Here is a 12,070-nt window from a genome sequence, read left to right as displayed (position 1 = left end):
TCCTCAGGTTTTCGCCTGCAATATCAGTTATGTTATACTCACAGACAATATTTTGACAGTTTTGGAAACTAGAGTGTTTTCTATCCTAATCTGACAATTATATGCATATTCTAGATTCTGGGCCTGAGAAATAGGCAGTTTCATTTGGGTACGTTTTTCATCCAAACATCAAAAAACTGCCCCCTACACTCAAGAGGTTAAGACACTAACAGCTTACAGACAGTAGACAATTAAGGTCACAGTTATGACAACTTAGGACACTAAAGAGGCCTTTCTACTGACTCTGAAGAACACAAAAAAGATGTCCAGGGTCCCTGCTCACCTGCGTGAACATGCCTTAGGCATGCTGCAAGGAGGCATGAGTACTGCAGATTTGGTCTGGGCAATAAATTGCTATGTCCGTACTGTGAGAAGCCTAAGACAGTGATACAGGGAGACAGGATGGACAGCTGATAGTCCTCGCAGTGGCAGACCACGTGTAACAACATCAGCACAGGATCGGTACATCCGAACATTACACCTGCGGGACAGGTAAATGATGGCAACAACAACTGCCTGAGTTACACCAGGAACGCACAATCACTCCATCAGTGCTCAAACTGTCCGCAATAGGCTGAGAGAGGCTGGACTGAGGGCTTGCAGGCCTGTTGTAAGGCAGGTCCTCACCAGACATCACCGGCAACAACGTCGCCTATGGGCACAAACCCACCGTCGCAGGATCAGACAGGACTGGCAAAAGGTGCTCTTCACTGACGAGTTGTGGTTTTGTCTCACCAGGGGTGATGGTCGGATTCGCGTTTATCGTCAAAGGAATGGGCATTATACCGAGGCCTGTACTCTGGAGCGGGATCGATTTGGAGGTGGAGGGTCAGTCATGGTCTGGGGCGGTGTGTCACAGCATCATCGGACTGAGCATGTTGTCATTGCAGGCAATCCCAACGCTGTGCGTTACAGGGAAGACATCCTCCTCCCTCATGTGGTACCCTTCCTGCAGGCTCATCCTGACATGACCCTCCAGCATGACAATTCCGCCAGCCATACTGCTCATTCTGTACGTGATTTCTTGCATGACAGGAATGTCAGTGTTCTGCCATGGTCAGCAAAGAGCCCAGATCTCAATCCCATTGAGCACGTCTGGGACCTGTCTGATCGGAGTGTGAGGGCTCATTGCCCCCAGAAATGTCTTGAAACTTGCAAGTGCCTTGTTGGAGTGGGGTAACATCTCACAGCAAGATCTGGCAAATCTGGCAAATCTGGTGCAGTCCATGAGGAGGAGATGCACTGCAGTACTTAATGCAGCTGGTGGCCACACCAGAAACTGACTGTTACTTTTGATTTTGACCCCCCCCCCTTTGTTCAGGGACACATTATTCAATTTCTGTTAGTCACATGTCTGTAGAACTTGTTCAGTTTATGTCTCAGTTGTTGAATCTTGTTATGTTCATACAAATATTTACACATGTTAAGTTTTCTGAAAATAAACTCAGTTGACAGTGAGAGGACATTTCTTTTTTTGCTGAGTTTGTGTGTGTGTGTGCGTGTGTGTGTTTCCGCACGGTACCTACCTGCACATGCTGCAGACAAAACACTTTGGATGGTAGGTACGCCCCAGCGCCGAGACCACCTCCCCTGTGATGAAGTCTCCACAGCTGTCACACTTGGTACCGTAGAGGCGCTGGTAGTCCTCTGAACAGATGTACTCTCCTCCCTTCTGGAAGAAACCTGAACGAGCCAGGTCACAGCCACACACTGGAGACACACAGAGACACAGAAGTGAGATGTTAGCAAAGACAAAAATGGTTAAAAGATTGATCAGGCTGTATATACACAATAGAGGAAAAAGGAAGAGCAAAATGCACAGTTAATCGGTAATCAAAAGCCTGGTAAACACTAAGTACAAATTTCCAACAGTACAGAGTAAACTTGGATAATAGCCTCCATTGCAAATAGCATGAGCACACAACATGTTTGGACAAGCAGTGATCCTCATGCAATTGTACACTACCGTGCCTGATAAACAACTTGTTCTACAACGGGTTGCTCAAAACAAGCATTGTGATAGTTTGAGACGTGTTCTAAGCCATTCTGATAAACCTATTTAGCACGGGTAGGCATATGACACAGAAATGGGCATCTTGTTTTCTCTGTGCTATCTGAATTGTAATTTAACGAACACACTAAGAACCTTAAAGATCCATCGGAGCGAGACATGACGAACCTGACATGGTTGCAAATGCTCCGGCCTTCTACCTGCATTCCAGGGGGGTGGTCTCCGCGGATGACAGTGTGGTACAGCTGAGAAGCAGTCGGAGTTAACACACTGGGATCCAAGGTTTGTTGTACAAGTAAGTCAGCCAGGTCACCCGTGATACAAGCTAGTATTCGACGTCCATCCATGTCTCAGGATGTAGGGAGATGATGTGGAAACGGGCCACTATGAGCAACAGAGTGTGCTGTTATCTTCAAGTAGGTTTCGGTTTTGCTTGGCGTTGTGGATGAGGATGGGGGATAGGTGTAAGCATCTGCCTCTGATCGTAAAGGCTGCAAGTTCAAAATCAGCTATAGAAAGTTGTTTTTGATATTTTTGTTTTAAGCCTATCCCAAACCTTAAACATTCAGAGTTAAAACTTTTTATGGATAGGGGGCAGTATTTTCACGTCCGGATGAAAAGCATGCCCAAGGAAAACTGTCTGTTACTCAGGCCCAGAAGCTAGGATATGCATATAATTGGTAGATTTGGATATAAAACACTCTAAAGTTTCGAAAAACTGTTAAAATAATGTCTGTGAGTATAACAGAACTGATTTGGCAGGCGAAACCCCGAGGACAAACCATCCAGAGGGAAAAAAATTGAGGTCATCGTATTCCCCAATGGTTTTCTATGGGAAGCCCTATTTAAAAGGAACCTGGTCGCAGTTCCTATTGCATCTACTAGATGTCAACAGTCTTTAGAAATTGGTTGATGTTATTCTTTTAGGACATGAAGAAGTATGGCTGTTCTTTTTAAGTGTCACTCTAATGTGGACTCTGCTGTTTGGTGCGCATGAACTGGAATGCGCTTCACGTTGTTTTTATCTGGTGTCGGAAACAGTTTATCCCGTCTTAAATGTTATAGATTATTTACGTTTTAGGATACCTGAGGTTGGATTAGGAACGTTATTTGAAATGTTTGGACCAAGTTTACACGTAACTTATTAGATACTTTGTAGTCATGTTGGGCGAGTTGGAACCGGTGTATTTCTGAATCAAACACCAAATAAATTGACATTTTGGGGATATAAAGAAGGACATTATCAAACAAAAGGACTATTTGTGATGTTTCTGTGACATTTTGGAGTGCTAACAGAAGAAGATCTTCAAAGGTAAGGCATTTATTATGTCGTTATTTCTGACTTTTGTGTCGCCACCTGCCTGGTTGAAAGTTATTTTCATGTGTTTGTATGCGGGGCGCTGTCCACAGATAATCGTATGGTCTGCTTTCACCGTAAAGCCTTTTTGAAATCTGACACTGCGGCTGGATTAACAAGAAGTTAAGCTTTATTTTGATGTATTACACTTATATTTTCGTGAATCTTGAATATTGATATTTCTGTAGGTTGAATTTGGCGCTCTGGATGTTGTGAAATCGATCCCGCTAAAGGGATTGGCGCGCGAAGGGATCACTAACAGGTTAATGACTAATATTAAGAATTTTGAATTAACGCCTGACCTTTACCTTAAACACTTTTGACGTTTGGAACAACTTTGAAATGTTACATTTGAGAAACATGGATGAACGTCTAATTCTGACTTGAGGCTGTGACAGCTGGTAGAATAAGTAGCCTACATATTTTGATATTAGAGCTAAGACACTATATTAGTTTTCTCAAATCTTGTTGAGTCCAAGTTACTTATCTTTCTCTCTCTCTCTCCTCTCCCTCTCTCTCTCTAGGAGGTCGGAACACAAAAATACACAAACCACTCCATCATAAGCATCACCATCCGGCAGCTGTCTGATGCTGACCTGGAGGTCATAGAGATCATGACCAGGGCGGAGAGCTACTGAACCCCTTCCCTGGACAGCGGGGAAAGATGGAGCAACATCCAGACAGGTTCCGACTCCAAGAACCAACCGCCCGTTCCAGCTAAATGGCAGTCTGCTGACGTGGCCCCATCAGATGCATGATACTTCACAGGCTGCTCAATGAACGGCAACGTGCACATTCTCGTTTACAATAAGTAGTGGATGATTGAAATAACCAAACCGTGTCAATGTTATGATTCAAATAATTCCTCTTTATGTAAAATAGTCTGGCAGTAGGCTACAAATGTATAGTGTATTTCTGCTAGATGAGCATGATGATTGATGGGCTAAATTCAGCACCATGGACATCTCTATCACTGTCAGCATCATTAGCAGTGCATGCCCATAGCAACAATTCAATTTCCTTCCAATGGAAGGAACGACCAGCCGGCTTGGCTAGCAACCATAGATTTGTGGTGGGACTATATTTTCGCGAAGGGATGAAATAGTAGCCTATGAATACATTTATCAAAATACATTTTTTTTGACTTAATTGGAATCCCGTTGTTGAAAAGCAATTGTACACAAGAGGGCGTGCTAAATGGATTTTATTTTAGCCCGGCTGTACGTAGACGTGTGTGTATGTGTGTGTGTGTGTGTGTGTGTCAATGCGTATGTTAACCTGGCCTGCATGACCCCTCACCCCATATAAATTCAATTTTATAATCCATCCGTGAGGATTTAAAAAAGTGAATTGAATAATAATTATCACAGCAATACTGCACAACTACATCAATCCACATGTAGACGTAGAGTAAATGCTCTGTAAAAAAACATTGATATGGCTCTTGCTGTAACTTAAACGTCAGTGTTCACGTTCAAATAAATAGGCAGTCAATTAGCTGAATGGCTTTAGATCTAGCTGAGTGTGACAGTACCTGAGGCAAAGTGTGTAGAAGCCTACCTGTGTAGAAAGAGCCCCACTAAAACCATCAGGCTCCTATTGACTCCTAAGAGATGCAGCCACTGACAAAGAATAAGGATTATGAGACGGGGACAAAGAGACAGAGGTACTATCTCTCTAAGCATAGGTAGGACAGCCAACTGTCAGCCAATATGATTTCAAATGGAGAATGACGGGTAAATGAGGCCTTACATAATTCTTGCTGAAGGAACCAACTAGCTCTCACAGTCTTACAACAGAATTAGACGTTTATCCATGTTTTCAAACGTCAAATTTTGAAGTTGTTTGTGCAAGTCAAATTTCAAGTGTTTAAGGTTAAGTTTAGGCATGAACTCCAATTGTTTAAGGTTAGGGTTCAATTTAAGCATTATCTCTGAAAATCTTAACGTTAGATATTAACTCTGAATGGTTAAGGTAATGGTTAAGTTTTGGTATAGGCTTAAAACAAAAGTCTCAAGAACAATCTTTTTTGTTGCTGGACTCAAACTTGCAACCTTTGGAATCAGAGGCATTAACTCCGAAATCTTAAGGTTAGACATTAACTCCGAATGGTTAAGGTAACGGTGAAGGTTTGGGATAGGCTTAAAACAAAAAATCTTAAAAAACTATTTTCTATCGCTGGATTTAAATTTGCAACCTATGGAATCAGAGGCAGATGCTTATGCCCATCCACAACTTCCTAGCCAAACTAAAACCTACTTGAAGGTAACAGCGCTCACTGTCGCCCCTAGTGGTCCAGTTTCGACGTCCTCAGACACGGATGGATGTCGAACACTGACTTGTATCACGGGGTCACCTGGCTGTAATGAACGGCATGAGAATTTGAATAAAGCATTTGAATATCTGATCCCATCTAGCAGCTGCCCCTCAGGGAGGAGTGAAACATGATCCTGTGCCCTGCGTCTCCAATAACACCGGCGGGCTACAGAACGCTGCAGCAAGGACAAGACACACACGGCCCCTTGGGGCACCTAGCTCCACATGCTGCCAGCCGGGGAGACAGCCTCCCTCTTAGGGAGGCCCTGCCTTTCTCTGCTACAGCACCATGCTGTGTGAGTGTGTCACAGCAGCAGATGAGGTAGTGGAAGAGCAAATTAACCACCGCCCCTGGGTTCAGTTTAACTTTCATACATCAGTAGTATGTGTGTCATGGGTACCACTTCTACTCCCCACATTGGGGACCTTTGAATGAAGCAATACGGCACCAAATATAGCACACCAACCATGAAAACAAAAGTTATAAGTGTGTAAATGATTCAGTTAAACCTGAAGAATCGCAATGCATGTGCTAAATTTGCAGGACTGAGATTCACAATCAAGAGGATCCACTGTTACCATCATCTGTAGAGCATCAGCAGTAGTACAGTTAGCTACACTATTCTTCTATTGTAACACACGGCTCCTCTTTGTCTCACTGACCCACCTGGTGCACATGTTGCCTTTCAACAGCAGAGCCTGAGCCCATGCCAGCCAGCCAGCGAGACAAATCACTGCTTACCACAGCCCATTCACTGCCAGAGAAAAAAAGCTTTTGAAAGGCTAGCGGTGACATCTGCGCGCCCTACAGTTTACCCTCTCTATCTGGCCCAATGAATAATTCAGCGCGGCTGTAAATAAAGACTGGCTGTGTTGTGCATGAGGAATCAGCGGCCACCACACCACACAGCGCTACACCACAGCATGCTGCTCCCAGCTGTGCCACACTTGCTGCTACTCCTACAGTCTGATGCCAGTTCAGCCAGGACCGGATGGGGGGGGGGGGGGTATGTATTTATCAACAGCCAACAGACACAATTAAAATTCTATGCCCTCATCCTCTCCTCCCCTCCCATCCCCTGGTAATCGCAAGGCACGCAATTAGGCTTTATCGCTTCCTCCTCCTCCGCCAGCTCTTTGTGGCGGTAGAGGCGGGCAGAGGCAGGAGGCAGGCAGGATCGCCTAGCCTGGGCCAGATAAGGAGCAGTTGCCGTCCTCTGAGAGAGTGAGTTGTTTAGCCTGGGCTGGGATCAGAGCCCACGCTTAGCCTGGTCTTCCGTTCCACAGCCAGGAGATGGCCAGTCAACAAAGCACTGCTCACATCAGAGGAGGAATCTAGGCAGAAAGGACGGCAAGTGGTTGTTTGATACTTAAAGCACCGGCGGAAACCAGAAATGATGCCAAGGTACACATTTTAACTAAGAGCTAGCATGCAAATTTACGTCTATTAAAGAGGTGGCCAAGTTGGCTTTGGTCTCCTGTTACGTGGATTGGGCATCTGTATGCAAACACACACAGAGTAAAGCAAACACTGCCACATTATGGGTTGATTACACATGTAGCAAACATCTGAAGAGGCCAACCCTGAAATGACAATGAGTAAATCTGTCTGTGTGTGTGTGTGTGTGTGTGTGTGTGTGTGTGTGTGTGTGTGTGTGTGTGTGTGTGTGTGTTTGAGCATACGGGTGCTAGGGGTTTGTTTGTTTTGACTCCATACGCACCATTTCCCGCTGTTTAAAGCTGTGTGTGCCTCATGTAATGTGTTTCATGGCTCTGACTCACTCTGACTGGCTATCTCAGCAGCTGGCCAGGCTCATAATTGGTTAATAAAACGCCCATAAGAATGGTACTCTACAGCCAGGGCTCTCTTCCTAAGGCATTACATCACCAACAGATAACAGATAGCTGAGCAGGGGGAATCTAATGCTGATCTAGGAGCAGTCATTTCTACGGTGTGCTGCTTTCCTGACTACTGTAGCTCCAGACGTGAACGTGTTACCATGCCAGAGGCCTGCAGGTACAGAGCAAACTACTAATCAATAGAGTTTCATTAGTGACATTGTGAAAACACTCACCCAGAATGATTAACACAATACCCCAGAGGATGGAGGGAAGGAATGGAAGGAGAGAGAGAGAGAGAGAGAGAGAGAGAGAGAGAGAGAGAGAGAGAGAGAGAGAGAGAGAGAGAGAGAGAGAGAGAGAGAGAGCGAGAGAGAGAGAGAGAGATCCAGGGCTCTAAGTATATGTCGGGGTTGACAATGAAAATCACTCAGGCTAGAAGAGCAGCCAGAGACTGTAATTGAGTGGTTTCAAGATGAGCTGTGGTGTTCTGGCAGGGCTGGGTTCAGTACAGGTCTACAGTCACAGAAAGGTATCACTATACCTTCTCCTCTATATCTCTCCTCTGCATTATTCTTCTCCTGTCGCTGCCCAGCCGTGACTGAAACGACCTTTCCCCATTCATGCGTAACAAATGCTAATGGAGCGCGGGTGCTACGCCGCTCGCCACGGCTAATTTAGTCCCCACCGAGACCGCGCCGCTTGCCTGCCTCTCCTTGGCGTTCATAACGTGTCGACCGTGCCTCTGCTCCCTCCGCTCCTCCACTCCCCAACGCCTTTGGGCCCGTCAGATGATCCCTTTGATGTGTGTTTGACTCAGGATGCAGTACGAATGTGTGGGGGACCAAACCAGTCAGCACTGTCTGCTGGGTCATAGTGGAAGTGGGAGGGAGACCTTGTGGGGTAGTACTTATAAGGGAAATTATATTGCCGATAAAATAATGTAATATATCAGTAAAAGAGATACTGGTGGATGGGAAATGAAGGACAGTACCATCATTACGAATATTCAATGCTAGATTTTCAAAGAGTCAGCATAAATCTAGTTTGTCCCTCAATTTACAGCACAGTAATGGATGACTGGATAAATCTACAGATACAGTTGTCTGGCCGGCCTTAATATCCACAAATAATTTGAGTTGTCCCTTCCTTAAACTATGGGCTGCATAATCGTAGTGTAAGACCTCAGTTCAGTGGCTCTAAACCTGTTCTAAACCCAGACTAACTCAGGTTCTAAACTAAGACTAACTCAGGTTCTTAACCTGTTCTAAACCCTGACTAACTCAGGTTCTAAACCCAGACTAACTCAGGTTCTAAACCTGTACTAAAGCAATACTAACTCAGGTTCTTAACCTGTTCTAAACCCAGCCTAACTCAGGTTCTAAACCATTTCTAAACTAAGACTAACTCAGGTTATTAACCTGTTCCAAACCCAGACTAACTCAGGTTCTAAACCTGTTCTAAAACAAGACTAACTCAGGCCCTGAGACTTCAAACATGAGCTTCGGCAGCAGAACCAACCAGACGCTACCTACTGTACGCTACCTTACTAACAGCTGTTCACAAAGCAACACCAGCAGAGAAACGGGAGTGCTGATGATTTATCCCTCATGAACTAGAGGCATGAACACAACACTATGGCTCTACCACCTAGGCTCCTGGAAAGCCACGGGCTGGGCTGGGCTGTACGTGTCTAGGGTAGCAGATGAACAAGCACCTTGAAATGCATATACCGCAGGATCTGAATTGCAGATATCACCAGGCGAACACAACCCAAGTCTCTGTGTCACCTTGGCACAGGAAGGGAGATGGTGAAGGGACTGCCAGAGAGCTTAGAGTGTAAGAGTTGCCTTTATAACACTGATAAGCTTCCTCCCATTTGTTAGTAAGATGCCTGACTGTAAGATGAGGCTGTGAATGATGTCAGCCTTGTTCAGCCCCTGGATTCTTCATTTAATTCAAATGGAGGCAATCATATTACTCACTCCCTAGTGGAGCAGCAGTTTAGACTAGAGTCATCAATTCTAGTTAGCATACAGAGTCAATCTAATGGATTTAATTTCCAGGAACCCAGTGAGTCAATCCCACTCTAAGAAGACACCATGAGGTGAGGTGGTCAGAAAAAGATTCCCTTGAGATGACCCCTCCTTGGAGTTCAGAGTTCTCCATCGCTACATCATGGGATTGCATATGCATAGTCACTTCACCCCTACCTACATGTACAGGATTAGAACCTGAGTTAGTCTGGGTTTAGAACAGGTTTAGAACCTGAGTTAGTCTGGGTTTAGAACAGGTTAAGAACCTGAGTTAGTCTGGGTTTAGAACAGGTTTAGAACCTGAGTTAGTCTTCATTCAATATTGTTGTAATTGTCATGATCACAAATATATATATAAAAATCGTCAGATTAATCGGTATCGGCTTTTTTTGGTCCTCCAATAATCGGTATCGGCATTGAAAAATCACAGTCGGTCAACTTCTAGTGTTGACCCAACCACAGATGAATTTAGCATCTCCACAGACCCACCTCTCAACAGCTTCCCACAGAGACACAAAGGGTGGGTTCCAAAAGGCACCCTACTACCTCCAAGAACATCCAAGGATATTGCCTAGCATGCGAACAGATGCATGACATCAGATTCCCACAATGCACCTCCCACAGCCCAGTCATAGGATGCCCTTGCACTCCCAAACAGAGAGGACGAGCAGTCACTAATCCTACCTGTCTGTGTGTGTCAATTTGGCATGCTCGGACAGGCTGTGTGTTACATAGACCACACACACACACAACTTCACCATGGTGGCGCCACAATCCTCTCAACCTGCCATATAGTATCATATTGGGCTATATAGTTCCAGTTTATCATCATATTATGTACATTTTGTCTCTGTGGTCCTCTCTCCTGTGGTCAATGTTTACGTTTTCCTCTCAAAGCAGAGCTTTTTGTTTCCCACATATTTCATCTTGTGTCCATTTTTCAGAACATTCTTCTAGCAGGCAGATTAGGGAAAGTGAACATGGACAGACAGCAGTAGTATGTCTTAATCCCTAGCTCTGGCACTGGGCCTGCTGAGCAGTAAGCAAAGGGATTATCCTGGCCATCTATCACCAATCTGGGAGCAGCATGCCAGGCCAGCCAGGGCTCCTACGGTGCAATGCAGAATCTTGGTCCCAGGTCCCAGCTGCAGCCACAGCCCAGGCCTGGTGTTCACACACACACACACACACACACACACACACACACACACACACACACACACACACACACACACACACACACACACACACACACACACACACACACACACATACACATGCTGGCAGCAAAAACCTCTCTCTCTCACTCTTTCTCTGACTTGGCGATAAGAAACATGGGGCAGCCAGGGGGTTGCCATGGCAACAGAACCCCCTCTACCACCACCAAACCCTCTCTCTCTCGCTATTATTCTCTCTCTCTCACTCTCAGACGACTATCCTTGCAACCAGGAATAGTCTCCACCAATCACAAACTCTGAACACCGCACACGTTACACGCCGATCAAAAGCGACTGTCGGAGTCCAAACGCAGCCAGAGAGAGTGGAGCTGTGGCGTATCATGGCAGCTGTTTGAGAGAGTGTCAGAGGTACACCCCCCCCCCCCCCCCCCATCACCCACTGGGCTGGGACTGACCAGGACTGACCCAGCAGGACAGAGGTCACACCCTGGGGGACCTGCAGAGGGCTGAGGGTGGGGGCAGACAGTCAAGAGGTCTCTGACCTCTGACCTGTCAGTGCATTACTCTCCATGTTAAATAGTTCCATGTCTGTCTTACATTCCCCCCTCAGCCCTCACCTCTAACACTCCCCCCTCAGCCATCACCTCTAACATTCCCCCCTCAGCTCTCACCTCTAACATTCCCCCCTCAGCCCTCACCTCTAACATTCCCCCCTCAGCCCTCACCTCTAACATTCCAGCCAACAGTCTAGTATGAAGGCAGACAGACAGTAAAGCCCTGTCCACATTACCATTTTAGAACCATGTTAAGGGTTTATACTTGATTCTAAACGTACAGATATTCAGGTCTACATTCAGTCTGTTTCGTAATCACATTAAGCGTTCTGGTGATTTCGATTGGCCAAGACACGACCTTGGAGCTGATCCATGACAGCGTAGTAAGAGACTCAGCACCTTGATTACCTGTGTGACCTTCATAATCCTCCCATGAACCTTCATGGCTAGCGGAGCCTGCCACTGTAAACAAGCACTGGCACACTCAATCTCTCTTCCAATCATTCACTTCTATTCATATAGGCCTAACTATGTCATTATATCACCCAAACATTGATTAATCTAGGAATGCAACTTAGTAGTGATATTGAGGGGTCCTAAATTAGGTTAGGTTCCCTCGATTTCAATTCAAAGAAGAAGAAAAAAATCCCGCTTTTTCTTAGCGTGAACAGGGAACAAGCACATTAACAAACAGTCCACATCCTCCCGGCTGCTCCAGATCCAGCCCAATCTGCTGATCC

The 12,070-nt window shown here is 45.6% G+C and overlaps 1 protein-coding gene across 3 annotated transcripts in view; it reads right to left on the bottom strand.

The window, feature by feature from the left end:
* Positions 1 to 12,070, bottom strand: part of LOC109891851 (actin-binding LIM protein 3) — a 118,846-nt gene that overhangs the window by 57,214 nt on the left and 49,562 nt on the right. For all 3 annotated transcript variants that reach the window (XM_031826965.1, XM_031826966.1, XM_031826967.1), the window contains exon 3: positions 1,566 to 1,749. In XM_031826965.1, coding sequence (XP_031682825.1) covers positions 1,566 to 1,749 — 184 coding nt within the window. The remainder of the gene's footprint in view (positions 1 to 1,565; positions 1,750 to 12,070) is intronic.

This window comes from Oncorhynchus kisutch, linkage group LG6 (assembly GCF_002021735.2).
Source record: "Oncorhynchus kisutch isolate 150728-3 linkage group LG6, Okis_V2, whole genome shotgun sequence".
Classification (NCBI taxonomy): domain Eukaryota; kingdom Metazoa; phylum Chordata; class Actinopteri; order Salmoniformes; family Salmonidae; genus Oncorhynchus; species Oncorhynchus kisutch.
The sequence above is the reverse complement of the archived record's forward strand: the minus strand, read 5'-3'. Positions and strand labels throughout refer to the sequence as shown.